Source organism: Anthonomus grandis, chromosome 18 (assembly GCF_022605725.1).
Source record: "Anthonomus grandis grandis chromosome 18, icAntGran1.3, whole genome shotgun sequence".
In the NCBI taxonomy this organism is placed as follows: Eukaryota; Metazoa; Arthropoda; class Insecta; order Coleoptera; family Curculionidae; genus Anthonomus; species Anthonomus grandis.
In genome coordinates this window covers 8447718-8463912 of record NC_065563.1, presented here as the reverse complement: position 1 = coordinate 8463912, position 16195 = coordinate 8447718, and the positions used below count along the sequence as shown (strand labels likewise).

Below are 16195 nucleotides of genomic sequence, written 5' to 3'. Positions count from 1 at the left end.
GTATCTCATCTCCACTAATTTCTTTAGGTAAGAGTAAGTTAGTCTAAGACTCTTTATTTTCATGTATACTGATAAAGAACCTGCAAGAGATGGTTTTTTATTTTTTTACTCGAAAACCTTCGTACGAAAAAAAAACAAAAAGTAACAAAACTAAATGAGGATTTGAGAAATAGTCTTTCTAGATAGGTAAGCTGTTGTAAGCAGTGGCGTACCATTTTTTTCTTGAACAACCCGAATAAAATTTAGTTCGGTGAACGTGTAAACTGCCAGGACTGGAGTAGGATAATTTTAATTTTCAAAACTGATGTATTTTTGTGTGTATAATGGCAAGTAATAGTGCAAATGTGTTTGATGGAGATCCTGATAGTTGTTTTAAATGTAAAGTCGTGTTTGACGATTTTAAAGCAATACTTCAGTGCACAGCATGCAAACAGTATCTTCATGGAAAGTGTGGAAATGTAGATATGCGGGGCTTCCACATGACGAAGTCAACCTGGAAGTGCGATGGGTGCGAGGGATCAATAGTTGATGTACCGAGAACCAGGAAGCGTAGCCGGGTCGATGATTTCATTGACCAGGACTGTGTTGCTGAAATTAGTAACACCTTACAGTTTCTGGTGGCGAAGACGAAGGAACTGGGAGATAAGGTCGATATGTTGCTACACGAAAATCGAAGTTTAAAAGAAGAAGTCGCTAGCCTTAAGGGGATCAAAGTTACACCAGCTGCAGCAGCTGCTATATGTCCAAATGTACATCCAATTTTCTATGCGAGAGCAGTACAAAATGACGATAACATTTTGGTGGTGAAACAAAAAGTTGCAGAGAAAAATATTAAGCAGGTTAAGGAGGACATAAGAAGAAAAGTAGACCCAACGGATGTCGGCGCTGGCTTATCATTGGGTGGGCCTACAAAAAGGGGAGGAATTGTTTTGAGGTGTGGTAACGAGAAGGATCTAAAAGTTATACAAACTCAAATTCAAACAAAAATGGGGGATAAGTACGTAGTAGATATTCCTAAATCATTGAAAAGAAGATTAAAGGTAGTCAGAATTAATGAGTGTGAACATTCCCTGACTGATGGGGAAATTGTGGGCAAAATTGAGAGGCAAAACAACATACAGAGGAATTCAGAAATCAAAATTAATGTAATCAGAAAAACAAAGATTATTAAGAAAAGATTTAATTTGGTTATTGAAGTTGATTCAAACACCTATAGTTACTTTATTGAAAAAGAAAAAGTAAACATTGGTTGGAACAGATGCTGGGTATTTAATGATTACAATATTCGTCGTTGCTTTAAATGTTGCCGTTATGGACATATTTCCAATGATTTTGAAGGAAGTAAGGTGTGCGTTAAATGTACTGGCGAACATGATGACAAAGAATGTAATGTGAATGTACCTAAATGTGTAAATTGTGCAGCGTCAAATCAAAAGTACGGTCTTAACTTAGATGTTCGTCATACTGTGTGGGAGATCAAGAAATGTGATTCGTACAAAAGAATTGAGGGCCTCCAGCGAAATAAGTATACCAAATAGCAATTAGATTCAAATATTGTCTACAACTCAAGCATTGTCTATTTAAACTCTCAAGGTTTTTTTAACAATAAGGATGAAATAATTGTTTTATTAAAGGACTGGCAACCTAAGATCTTGTTTCTCAATGAAACTTATGTATCAGAGGATATTGAACCCTGTGAACTTAATGTTGAGGGGTACAAACTAGAAAAGTGTGCGACAGACAATAATAGAACTGGAGGAGTAATTGCTTTAGTAAGAAATGATCTTCGATACAAGTTAAAAAATGTGCAATGTGTTGAAAATTTTGTTTAGTTGTTGTCCTTGGAACTGTCCTCGTCTGGTGTAAAGTATTTGTGTTCTGTATTGTACCATGCTCCACAAAGACAGAATGCTGCCTTTATTGAGTTTTTTGAAAACTACCTAGACGAGGTAAGCGATTTTAATGGCACTATTAATATTTTGGGAGATTTTAATCTGGATTTACTTAAAAACTCATTTTATGCTGACAAAATAAAGGATGTAATATTTTCCAGTGGATTTACACAAATTGTAAAATCGCCTACAAGAATAGTACCTACGAGCCAGACGCTTATTGATTATGTAGTAACTAACGATAAAAATTTATCTCTTGAAGTTCATTTAACACCGAAAATCAGTGACCATTCCATTATCTCGATTAATGTTGATCATCAAAATATAGTGACTCCGAATACTTTGAAAAGATCTACTAAACATTATAACTCAGATCAATTGCAACATGATATTATTAGTTCACCTTGGAACACCAGTTTTTCAGATGTTAATTTACAAGTAGAAGCCTTCATCTTCTCTATTACATCAAGCCTCAATAAAATGTGTCATGATCAAGATAAGAAGTGGATTTGGATTAACTCGGAAATTAAAAATCTAATGCGTGAGAGGGATAATCTGTGTAAAAGAGCCATTTTACATAAAAGTGAAGACATATGGGCAGAGTATAAATCAAGACGAAATGCTATCGTAAGTAAAATTGGAATGAGAAAGACAATTATTTTGCTGCAACCATAGATAAAAATCGAAAAAACCAAGGGAGCTATGGAAAAATCTAAAGACCCTTCTGCCGGGTAAAAGTGAAGCAATACAGAGCAAAATTCTCTTTGGAACAAAGATTGATACTGACGTGGCAGCAATAGCACATCAATTTAATCATTTTTTTATAGATAGTATCAGTGAGATTATTCAAAATATACCGCCACAAAATATAGCTAGCAATGCCCCAAGAAGCCCAACCTCAACTAATATTCTCCAGAATTTTGAACCAATATCAATGGCTAAATTGAGACAAGTCGTTAATAATCTAAAAAATGTAGGCGGGGGTGAAGATGGCATCTCCAAACAGATTCTTTGTGATGTCTTTCATGTTGCTGGAAATAGGCTGTTGGACATCGTAAACACCTCACTTTTAAATGACGTCTTCCCGGAGTCCTGGAAGATATCAACAGTTATTCCTGTCCCAAAGGTGCCAAATACCAAGTTGTCTAATGAGTTTCGCCCTATCAATGCTGTTCCTATATATGAAAAGGTCTTAGAAGTATGTGTAAAAGAGCAATTACTGCAGTTCTGTGATAACCAAATTATAGTTCCTAACCAATCTGGCTTTCGTGAACGTCATTCATGTAAATCTGTACTTCTGAATATCTGTGATAATTTTTTAAGGCAACTGACTCAGGTAATTATGTGTTGGCTGTGTTTTTGGATTTTAAAAGGGCGTTTGAAACTGTTGATAGAGATATATTGTTGGGTAAGTCAGAGCACATAGTAATTAAACTGAACGTTTTAAAGTCTTATTTGTGTAATAGGTTACAACGTGTGAAGTTTAATAATGCTATGTCTGAAACTGTAAATGTCGATGTCGGTGTGCCCCAAGGTACTGTTCTGGGTCCATTATTGTTTTTATTTTACATTAATGATATGGTTAGGGTGGCTCAAAAATATTATTTTTTTTTGCTGATAATACTATGCTCTATATAGTTGGTCAAAATCTACAGCAAATGGTTTGCGTCATGAACACAGAACTTGGCAATTTGCTTGACTGGCTTTGTAACAATAAGTTAAGCTTAAATACCACAAAATGTATATTTATATTGTATATGTATATTTGGTAGACGGTCGAAGACATCTTCTATTGACATTGAAAGTGTAAGTGTTTGTGTGGATGGACAGAAATTAGTTTACGAGGATCAAATTAAATATCTCGGAGTAATTTTAGACTCAAACTTAACGTTTCAGGCTCATGCGGATTATATCATGAGAAAGTTTGCTAAAAAGGTAGGGTTCATTAATAGGGTGGCACAAAACTTCCAGGTATACAAAAATAACGTTATTTAATACTCTTCCGCATTTACAATTTTGTTCAACTCTTTTATATAATTTACCGCAATATAAAATCTCTCAATTAGAAAAAATTCAAAATAGGGCAATGAGAACAATATTGAGATGTAACCGCTATACTCCTATTAAAATAATGTTAAATGTCTTAAATATGTTGACCGTCCATCAACGAATTATGTTTAATGTTAATGTTTTTATATTTAAGTTGAAAAAAGGCCTTTTACCTAATTATATAAGTTAGTGCTATTTCGTGATGTCCATAATTATAATACTAGGAATTGTACTGATTTTATTTTATCTCATAGGTGTAACACCATTCAAATGCTTAATTCCGTGCTCTATAAAGGTTTGCTCGAATTTAATAAATTGCCTAATGAATTAAAAATCTGTAATAATATAAATAGTTTTAAACGATTATTAAGAGTACATATTTTAAAATTGTATTAGTAGGCCCATGTTTTGTTTTTTATATTTAATTTTTGTCGTTTTAACCTCTTTGTATTTTATATGTAGCAATTTTCTAAATAAAGATTATTATTATTATTAACAATAATGACTGCTAAATTTTAGACACCGCGGTTCGGGTTACTCTATAAAATAAAAAAACTGGATAATTTGGGTACAAGTTGGGTTCATATCGAAGTAAAAAAATTAGCGCAAAAGTTATAAAATTCATCAAAGTCTTAACTTTACGAGTTTATGGAAAATCTGCATGAAAAAATCTGCTTACGCCGACATTAAAAAGTAATTGGAAAGTTTAAAAAAAAAAGTCAAATTTTCCATTAAAATGGTTGTCAAATTTTTTATGTGTCCAAATAAATATTAAAAAAAAATTAATAATTTGTCTGTTAGAAGGCCTTTAAATGACGGAAAAAAGGTTAAATTTATCCCAAAAAATTACCAAAAAAATCATCATTTTTTTTTCTAAAAAACCAGGAAAAGTTTTGGAAATATTAATGTTTTTAAAATTGAAAATTCGGAATTTGAATTGGGTTCGAAACTGGACAAATTATTCAAATATTTCTCGAAAATCGCAAATGTTCGTCGAATTTTCATAACAACGTGGCAAAAAGAGTCATTCATTTTTTGCAAAAAAAACAAGAAATGTTTTAAAAATTTTTAATGTTTCTAAGTTCTTTAAAAATTAAAAAATCGAAAATAACCTTTACAAAAGTTGAGAGGTTTAAATTTCCAAAAAAAAAACATTTCTCTTCCCTCCTCACAAAATGAAAAAATGGCATTACCTTCCTCTCATCTTCCCATTACACCCAAATTATCACAGGTACCAAAAATCGTGAATACAAAAAATAAGCATATATAATAAAGCACGTACCATAACGGAAAAACCAGGAAATTCTTTTCGCAATTTTCTCAAAAACACGCCAACCCTTTGACAAGACAGACGCCAAACTATCCCGGTGTTAACCACACATTAACTACCACGATAACACGCCATAGCATTAACAATGTAAACTCCCTGACGGGGGTACGATCCGTATATAATAACTTGCATCAAATTTTTTTTAGCATTTATTAAACATCACCCCAAATAATCTCCTCTTAAATCTATTAAATCTACCCTTAATAATCGAGAAAGATACTTTGAAATTAAATTTTCCTCGTTTTACGTCAGTTTTTAACAAGAGTTCTCCCTTTAGCCAACTGATATTAGACGCACTATATCAGGCATAAACTTCGCGAAAACTGGGCCTTAAAATCGATTTCCCCGGTTTATTTTCAGCATCTGAATCACCGTTTGGATAATAAGTTTGTTTTTCTTGTAACTGGTACGAGATAAGGGGTTGAAATGCAATCGGTGTCCTGTTAATTTCTACCATTTTTTCTATCAATTTTCAGGTGCATTCGAATAAGGAGGATCTGCTGATCAAGTTGCTCCAGTTCACCCTGAAATCCCACCAAGACGACGACGAGCCGCCAAAAGGAGAGAAAATCACCGAAATCGTGAATTTAATCAAAAACGAGTCGAACGAGGATTTTTTGAAAAAAATCATCGATGGTCTGTCCACTCCCGCCGCCAAACCTGCGGAGGGGCAAGAGTTGACCTTACAAATCGTCAAAAGTCAAGTGAATATCAGTGAGGAGAGCAGGGAGGGCAGTAAGAAAAGCGCGAGGAGAGAGTAAGTGATCTTTCACTCTGTTTTTTAGGAAGTAATTGGAAATTAATAGTATCTTAAAAGAATATCCTGTTGAATTGTTGCATTTGTCCAGATAAATTGAACAATTGGCAGGGTGGCTTGTTAGATGTTTCCGTGTTTAGCAAAATTACCGAAAATTTGCTATTGTTATTGGATGTGCAATTTTGTGGAGGTGGTTTTGAAAATTGCATTGAAAAAAAATAATATAATATGAAAATTCTTAAAAGTTTTTTGGGAATTTGAAATGTTTCCTTTTATTCCATGCTTTTTAATTTATTATTTTTATGCCGCTTAAAAATTTGATGCACATACGTCTTTATGTATTTACAAGAATTTAAATTATTTTTTCATTTTAATTTCAGGCATTTTATATACATTTATGTCTTTTAAGCATTTGAGATAATTTGTAAATTTTATTCTGCAAATCCTTTGTTAGTCACAGAACATATCCTAGTAAGTGTCTTAATTTAACTACAATGAGCGTGGAAATGTTTGAAATTGTTTGATTGTGTGAGAAATCTGGCCACGAACAAGGTGCTTTTAGTACATTAGTACAAGTTAGACTAGTTTCAAAACTTCATACATTTTATATAAAATTAGACACTTGCTGTTTTTGTTTAAAGAAACCTGTTTCAGATTTTTTGTTGGCTAAGATATGGTGTTATACTATTTCTAAAAGGAATATTGTATGAGACACTCAAGCAGATATTTTGCATTTTTTGTATAGATTTGTTTGTGACCAAAGACAATGAATTACACATAATTTGTGTGATGACCTTTGGTGTGATGCTCAAATTATGAGACAGAGTTATACGAGGTCTGGCTATTAAATAACGAGACTGGTTACAAAAAAGTGTTTTATTATAAAAATTATTATACATTCGAATATTCCCCTTCAATATACTCCCCTCCCCTCGCCACACATCTTTCAATACGTTTTTTCCATTGATCGAAGCAGTGCTGGAAGTCTTCTTTCGTGAGGGCCTTTAGGAGCTCTGCCGTTTTTTGCTTTACCGCTTCCATCGACTCAAATCGGGGAAACCCTTTCAAAGCAGATTTTATCTTCGGAAACAAAAAATAGTCACGCGGGGCCAAATCTGGCGAATACGGCGCGTGTTCGAGCACTGGAGTGCGCTTACCGGCCAAATACTGCTTCACAGATAGCGCGTTATGGGCAGGTGCGTTATCCTGGTGCAAAATCCACAAGTTGTTTTTCCACAACTCGAGCCGTTTCTTACGAACTCGTTCTCGCAGTGTTGCCAAAACTAACAAATAGTAAGTCTGGTTGATAGTCTGACCCTTTGGAACCCATTCAGTCATCACGATACCGTTAATTTTGAAAAAAAATTGAATGAACAAAGCCTTGAATTTTGATTTGGACATCCTTGCTTTTTTTATTCTGGACGATTCAGGCGTCTTCCAATGCATCGATTGCCGCTTGGTTTCAACATCGTATTGAAAAATCCACGTTTCGTCGCAAGTAATAATGTTTTTCATCAGTCCGGGATTTTCTTCTAACCTTTCAAGGAAATCTGAGCAGACCTGTTGAGGCAAGAACTTTTGGTCAGGAGTCAGGTTTTTTGGCACCAACTTCGCACACGACTTTTGTCATGTGTAATTCCCCGTGTAAAATTTTGCTAACCGTTTCTTTATCGGCATTTACGGCCTCGGCAATCATCGGGGTGCTCATTCGACGATCTGCACGCACAATTTGGTTGATTTTGGTCACTGCTTCCGGAGTTGAAATAGTGACAGGGCGACCTGAGCGCTGGTCATCTTCAGTGCTCTCTCAACCCTCACTAAAGTGCTTACACCACTTAAAAACACGCGCACGAGAGAGAGAATTTTCCCCATAGGCCTCTTGCAAAAATTTATAGCACTCAGTCGGAGTTTTTTTCAATTTAACGAGAAATTTAAGATTGATGCGTTGCTCTTGATTTTCGTCACATATGGTTTTCGGCACGAGAAAAAAACACGTTCGTTTCAAACCGCTACTGCACAAATACTATAATAGTGACGAAAACGTGTTTTGGTACGTGCATAGACAAGATATTTAGATACCCGACGCACTACTCGTTTTTTTCCCCACCCGTCTAGGGCGCCCTCTAGGCACGCAGTCTCGTTATTTAATAGCTAGACCTCGTACTCTATAGGTTAGTGGTAAGACTGTCTCGTAATTTATAACAAAGTATTGCATAAAAAATATGTTTGCTTTCATGCCAAATAATTTTTAATTTTATTAAAATCAAAAATTTAAGAAAAACAATAAAAAAAGAATATTTTAATTAATTAATCTAAGGTAGGCTAAAGAAGTTTATTAATTATATGATATTTGAAACGTAGTTCTTTTTCAAAAAAATCAAGTTTTAACTATAAAAACTAGTAAAAAGTGTTTTGCTTTCTAAATTTCTACATAATTAAATATACTAAATAGTTGTTCAATTTCTGTTCTTAATTTTTTGTTTTTTGATTATAAGAATTTGTGACCAAAATATTTTAAATTTAGAAGTGTGCTTTTAGCCTAAGCAAATATCCGAGGTAAGGCTTTCTTTACATTTCATTATATTATGCCTATTTACAGCGATTATAGGTTAAGAATCATCTGCAAACTGTTTAATTCTACAGAATTTTACACAGTTACATCCAGGGTGTTAGTTTAATATGTAAAATAAATTTGATAAGCGATTCTTTGAGTAATTTTAAGACAAAAAGTTCAAATAAACCTGTCTCCGCAACGGCTTCATTTACGAGAGATAGGGTGTTAAATTTAAATTTATAAAAATATCCTAATTGTCTTCAAAATCCTTTATAAAATTTCGTTGTAAATTAACGGTATTGTTTATACCAGTAAGGCATTCATTAAGTCCTAGTTTCAGATAAATCAGTGGCATCGCGAGCGATACCTAAACCAATATTTTTTCGGAAAAACAATCGGATCAATAGCAAAAGAGTTATGAAAGTCACGTGACTTTAAAATTCAAACCAAAAAATTTTAAATTAAACCCAAATACCAAATTTCAATCAAATCGGACAAATAGGAAGAAAATTTTGATAGATTTTTGATCACGTGATCCTAAAATCTATAATTTTAAAAATTAAATAATTATATCCTCAACAAATCTCAAATACTAAAAATGCATAACATCCTAAAACAAAATAAATCAATACGATTCACGGTGTATAAATCCCATTATTTTTAAATGAATAAAAAGTGTCAATTTGTTTTTGAGCCACCCGAGTTGGCCTTGAAATGTGTGGAAAATACGGCATTTTTTGAAAAAAGAAAGAAAGAAAGAAAATGTGCTATATTACGTAAGAATAATCTTGTGTACAAGCATCCTACAACCTAAAAAAACAAAACAAAAATACAATTTCAAAAATTGACAAAACAATGAACAAAATTAAACACAAGAAGACAAAACTTTTTGAACACACTTGAATTAAAAATTACTAAATAAAACAATCAATTACTAAATAAAGGTAAACTTAACAAAACAAGAGAAGTTTGACAAAACTAGAGAAGAAAAAAGGAAAAAAAAACTTTCCAACATGTCCAAGGTTAAAACCTATCGTTAAAAAAGTCATCCAGGTTATAATATGCCTTAGTCAATAAAAGCGTCTTTAATTCTCTTTTAAATTTCTTAACATCCGATATATGTCTAACACATAGAGGAGCATGATTGTAAATTTTTTTACTTATGTAAATTAATGAGTTTTTGGTAAGGGAAGACGTAGGAATAGGTAGGGGAAAAATCATTTACACGACGAGTCAAATGGTCAGTGTCAGTGGGTAGTTTGGGAATTTCGTGAATAAGAGCAGTTGTTTCTAAGATACAGAGTGAAAAAAGAGTTAGGATTTTTTCAGAAATGAAGAGGGGTTTGCAAGAATCTCTTAACTTAGCAGAACACAGGTATCTAACTGCTTTTTTTTGAATAACAAAGACAATGTTAAGTAGCCCCTTATTGGTTAAACCCCAAAAAGGCAAGCCATACCGAATATGAGATTCAATAAGTGAAAAGTACACTGAACGTGCAACCACCCCTCCCAGCTCTTGTTTTGCCATTCTTACTGCAAAACATCCAGAAGATAATTTCCTAGCTAAATGTAAAATATGATCTTCAAACCGAAGGCGACCATCAATGGTAATTCCTAGAAACTTGCAGCACTCTTTATTCTGCAAGAGGGAATTTTCGTCAAACATCAGACCGTGAACATCGCACTTAAACCCCATAATAGACGTTTTTCTTACATTAAACACGAGCCTGTTGGAAGCACACCACGCTGATAAAATCTAAAGGTCTTCAAGGATACAAGTCTTAATATAATCTGAATTTTTATGGCTTCATAGTATGGTGGTATCATCAGCAAACTGAACCACCTTGCCCTGCAGTTTCAATGAACTCAAGTCATCCACATACAGTAAAAATAACAGTGGTCCCAACACTGAACCCTGGGGAATGCCGCATTTTAGGGATCTAGAAGCAGACAAATGCCCAGACACTGTAACCTTCTGAGTACGATTTGGTAGATAGGACTCAAGCCATCGCAACGCTACGCCCCTAAAACCATATTTATCGAGCTTAGATAACAGTATTCCATGATCCACACAGTCAACTGCTTTGGATCGATCACAAAACACTGCCGCCGATGACTCTCCAGAATTCAAGGACACATAGACGCTCTCCAAAAAGCTAAAAACAGCATCATGAGTCCCTTTACCGGCTTGAAATCCAAACTGATTTGCAGACAAAATGCCATTATGATGTAAAAAGGACAAAATTCTGCTTTTTGCAAGTTTTTCAATTATCTTAGAGAGGGTAGACAAAATAGAAATGGGACGGAAATTACAAGGCTGATCCAAATCTCCACCCTTATGAAGAGGGATAACCACTGCCTCCTTTAAACATGAAGGAAAAATGCCAATATGTAAAGAATTGTTTATGGCAGAAACTAAAGCATTTAAGGCTGAATCAGGCAAAAAGAGTACCAACCTCGAAGATATCCCATCAGCTCCAGATGATTTATGTTTTTTTAGGCGTTTGATTTCATTTTTTACTTCGGTAAGATCGACAGGATGAAAGAAAAATGAATGCTCAACCGACACTTGTTGAAGATAGTGTAAGGGATCAATGTTACTACGAATGCCCTTGAGCAAGATATTAGGTATATCACAATAATAGTCGTTTAAAATGAAGACGTCAAACACTTTGCCGAATTTTCCTGGCCGCAATATACAATTTCCCTAAATGATATGCAGATATTCGAAAAGCTCAGAGTTTTTCTGATTAGACGGTACCTTTAATTGACAGGTTCCGGGTAATTTTCATTGAAAATTTAACGAAACTGTGACACCCTTCCGAAAAATAACATGCCGAGATACCTGCTGTTGGCGGCCATATTGGATTATTTTACCCTTGTGGTGACTTTTCAAGAAAAAATCGGAGAAAATTGACTTCTTTGAGAAAAATTATTTTTTTCGGTACTTACTAATGTACCTTGGATGCTGAAATTTTAATATGTGTTGTAAAACAGAATTTGGGATCTTATAGATGAGGTTTCATTTTCTAATAATGTACACGGACGCCGCAAATGAATAAAACGCAAAAATACAAATATCTCAAAAACTATTAATGTTAGAAAAATTCTAATTACACGTAAATAATCGGCTTATTATATTGTTTAATACCTAAAAATATAAATGGTCCAGGTGGCGCCACTAGAAAGTTATTAAAGAAAATATGATTTTTGGGTCGGACCTTCATGGGGAAAAATTAATTATTGCCCGCCCTGTATAGTTCACAAAAATTTCGTTTATATGGCACTTGAAGGAGACATAATAAAGTTTTTTTTCATAAAATTTTTTTTTCAAAATAAGTACCGTTTAGCGAAAAATTCCAAAAAACTGAAAATGCCAGAACTCGTTAAAATTTTTTTTTCCAAAAAAAAGCTCCAAATATGTAATTTTTTATACAAAACTAAGCATTTTCGCCGAAACACTTTTTTTATTTAAATTATACTTTAGCTTCTGAAACAGTTTGAATTTTTTTTTACTCACTTTTATTCGCTTATATTTACTCACCCTGTATACGGATCTTGCCCAAAAAGTATACAGTACTTATGCCCTCAATAACCTTTATGCCCTAAAAATTTCAAGTCGTTTAAAGGCTTTAAATTTGAGTTCTCGCCGGAGCAAGGAATTTCACACGTTTTTTTACCAATTTTTGACTTTAGTTCGGTACCGCTCCCTTTGTTGGTACCGAAAAAAAAATTATTTACCGATCCATAATTGCCAATGTATTAAGAGCTGACATGATAAATTTCGTCGTTTCGCTACCCATACAGCCAAAGATATGAATTTTTTTTTGCCAAAAAACACGATTTTTGAGTCGGAGAGCACGTGCAAACATACTCGCTGACGCTCCTATACAGTGCTTTCATTTCAAAACAATTCACACTTAATAACTTTCTGAAAAAAAAAAACACGTCAAATTAGATATACAGGGGGACGTTTAATTATGCATTTACTGAAGTTCTGTCAATCACCTCCTCACCTCCAGCTAACCTCACTTTAATATGTCAAATGGGAACCCCCATCGCGTGATACATCGGAGCGTAAAATTCTCTATTCAACGGTACCAAAAAAAAATGAAATCGGTAAATGTGTAAGCAAATAGTTAGCGAAAATGTCTAGAAATAATGAATATTTTATTTACGCCAAACTTTGGTATGTCAAATGGCTACCCCATGGTGTGATACATTATTTTAAAGGGCATTCATTATGATATCAATGGTTGTAAAAAAAAATAAAATTGATTGACCAAGAAGCAATTAAAGTGTAAATCGGTAGGGTAGAAAAACAAATTTAATTAGTTTAACAAATTTATTTTAATTAATGTTCAAAATGCGCGCCGTTATTAGCAAGACAATAAAAAAGCCTATTTTCAAACTCCTTACGAACATTGGCAAGGGTCTGCCTGCTAATTTCTCTGCATTCTTGAAAAATTCTATTTTTTAAATTCTCAATACTCTCAGGTGGGGTTTTATAAACTTTGCTTTTTAAGTAGCCCCAAAGAAAAAAGTCTAGTAGGGTTAGGTCCGGAGACCGCGTAGGCCATTCGATTGCACCACGTCTGCCAATCCACTTTTCTCAAAAATTTTCAAGTCACTCTCGAACTACCAAAGTGTAGTGCGCGGGAGCTCCATCCTGCTGAAAATGTATATTATTTTCATTCAATAATATAGCACCATGTTGATCTACTTGATTTTCTATAGATTGGATGATGGAAGGGTATATTGCATTTTCTAAAAGGTTTAAATGAATTTCGCCAGTCAAATTTTTTTCCAAAAAAATGGCCCGATTATTTCATTCCCATAAATTCCTGCCCAAACATTAATTTTTTGGGGATATTGGGTATGGCCTTCCCGAAAAACATGCGGATTTTCATTATCCCAGTATCGACAGTTATGTCTGTTCACCAGGCCATTTAAAAAAAAGGTCGATTCGTCACTGAAGCAAATGTTCTTTAATAAATGGGGATCGTCGTCAATTCGCTGGCACATCACTTCACAAAATTGAATTCTCCTATCAAAATCATCTTCTCCGAGTTCATGAAGAATATGAATTTTATAAGGCAAGAACTTATTTTTTTTTAAAACTTTATGTACGGAACCAGTGGAAATATTTGTTAGTTTTGCGGCCTTTGGTATAGACAAAGTTGGATCCATAGTAAATTGTCCTAGTACTTCAACTTGGCATGCTTCATCGACAACTCTATTTTCATATTTTTTCTTATTGCAAATCGATCGTGTCTCTTCAAATTTTCGTATCAATTCTAATACGTATTTATGTATAATATCTTTCATTAAATGCTCTTGCGGTTCTGCGAGCACACCGATCTTGAGCTCCATAAAAGAAAATTATTTCTATTCTTTCGGCTAGCGTATACACCATTTTATTAACTCACTGTTTTAACTAAAATTGAAAAATTGCACGCGTCAAACTGACAGTTTTAACAATAATAAATCGCCTGCTTTTTAAACGCCCTAAAAATGTAAGGTATTGCAGTGTTTTTTTGTACCTATTAGGTAGGTTTCGCAAAAAATATAAGTGAAATAAATACATATACAAAGTTTTAGGACTGCAAAGATTTTTGCAAAAAATTTGGAGACACTCTTTTTTCTCGCAATAAACGGTACACATTATTTACTTAAAAAATAAATAATTAGCTTGAACTAAATGTATACTGTTTGTTACCACACATTCTAACTTCTAAATTGCTTGTATTTTTTTTTGATGATCTATTATAAAAAATGTAAGAATTTTAAAATGATGTACGTACCACACTAAAAGTATTCATTTAAAATACCAAAGTTTGGCGTAAATAAAATATTCATTATTTCTAGATATTTTCGCTAACTATTTGCTTACACATTTACCGATTTCATTTTTTTTTTTTGGTACCGTTGAATAGAGAATTTTACGCTGCTTACTATCATGTATCACACGATGGGGGTTTCCATTTAACATATTAGGTTTGGTGAGGTTAGCTGGAGGTGAGGAGGTGATTGACAGAACTTCAGTAAATGCATAATTAAACGTCCCCCTGTTGTCTAATCTGACAATCTAATTTGACGTGTTTTTTTTTTTCAGAAAGTTATTAAGGGTGGATTGTTTTGAAATGAAAGCACTGTATAAGAATAATAAAACAAATATTTTTGTCTCATTTTAGGTTAAGATTACTTTCCTTTATAAATTCTAACGAAATTCTTAAAGAAGTACAAGAAAAATCATAGACCTAAGACAACTTTCTTAAATTCTTAACTAAATGTAACTTTCTATTTTGTATTTGTAAACATAACCTCTTAAAAACTTTAATTGTTTTGTTTCCCTACAATTGGCAGAACTGAAATTTGTCAGAATGACCAACATCGAAAGGACACAATCACGCAAAATGGCGGCCCCCTAGTAGTGGTCATTTACTTTTCATTGAATTGGCAGTCCAGGTATTAGTTCGTGGTTATAAGGATGATCTGCAGGTCTGCATACATAAAGCTCAATAGGTCAACCTTCAAGTCAGTTTAAATCATGGAATGCGCTCTTTATGTTAAGAGATATCTCAAGATACATTTTCAACTCATGCTGATATTCACAACTATCACACAAGACACTAAAGCAGTATTGTACTGCCTTATTGCCGTCTATCAAAGTGCCAAAGTCGACCAGAGTTTATAGCTGTTACATTATTTAATAAACTTCCAATAAACATATAAATCTTGCAATACAGCGCCTTTAAAAATGCAGTTAAGAAAGAATTACAACTCCAACCCTAGACAAGTACCGTTATGAGTTGTACAGTACTTTTTATTGTGTTAACTTTTAAGGGTTAAGTTGGATAATTAATCAATTAAAATCCGAAGCTTTAATTTTTATGTTCGGCCTGAAGAAAAAATAAACAAAATTGAACAGCTTGCATTTGAATTGAACCCTTAAAGTTAACACAATTGACCTGAGTCACTAAACCAACACATAAAATGAAGTATTTTTATTTTTGTGTCATACTAATTATTTTATGTTTGTATGTTGTAACTATGAGAATTTTGTAATTTTAATCTCATTTTTAAACTTGAATATTATTGTAGAAAATTTTAATTACCTATATGTATATTAAGAGGGTTTTATACAGGGTGATTCATTAAGAATGGGCAATCTCTGAACTGGAGATACTACACACCAAAATATGGCGATTGAGCTTAACATGTCTTATACAAATGTTGCAGGTTTACGTTGATACAAGATATGTAAAGTTTCTTAATAATTTTGTGATTTTAAGCAGTATCGTCTTGAAAATTGGCGAATTTATGTATTTTGACATGAAAAATACGAATTTTGTGGTGAATTTAGCATTATTTATACAGAGCGTTAGTTACACCCTGTTACTTAGGTAAATTACAACATATCTTTTTTCCCTAATCAATTATGGCTAAAACGACTGGAAAATCTAAAAGGTAGTTCAATTTTGAATAAAAAAGTTACTCTTGTTTATCTCATGTAACTCTAAAGTGAGAGTGTCTAAATTTAAGTACAAACAGTGGGAAAATGAAAGAAAATGTATGGTGGTGCGATGTCTTTGGCCATCCACCAAATATTT

At 33.4% G+C, this 16195-nt stretch overlaps 2 protein-coding genes across 12 annotated transcripts in view; one reads left to right on the top strand and one right to left on the bottom strand.

The window, feature by feature from the left end:
* Positions 1 to 16195, top strand: part of LOC126746865 (uncharacterized) — a 203162-nt gene that overhangs the window by 114692 nt on the left and 72275 nt on the right. For both annotated transcript variants that reach the window (XM_050455255.1, XM_050455256.1), the window contains exon 8: positions 5748 to 6028. In XM_050455255.1, the coding sequence (XP_050311212.1) occupies positions 5748 to 6028 (281 nt within the window). The remainder of the gene's footprint in view (positions 1 to 5747; positions 6029 to 16195) is intronic.
* LOC126746879 (transforming growth factor beta-1-induced transcript 1 protein-like) overlaps positions 1 to 16195 on the bottom strand; it is a 104576-nt gene that overhangs the window by 27331 nt on the left and 61050 nt on the right. Inside the window, exon 1 of one of the 10 annotated variants that reach the window (XM_050455283.1) lies at positions 5224 to 5320. The exons of the other annotated variants lie outside the window; for them this stretch is intronic. Within the exon in view, the coding sequence (XP_050311240.1) occupies positions 5224 to 5226 (3 nt within the window). The 5' untranslated portion in view covers positions 5227 to 5320. Of the gene's footprint in view, positions 1 to 5223; positions 5321 to 16195 lie in introns of those variants that run through there. 10 annotated transcript variants of the gene reach the window in all.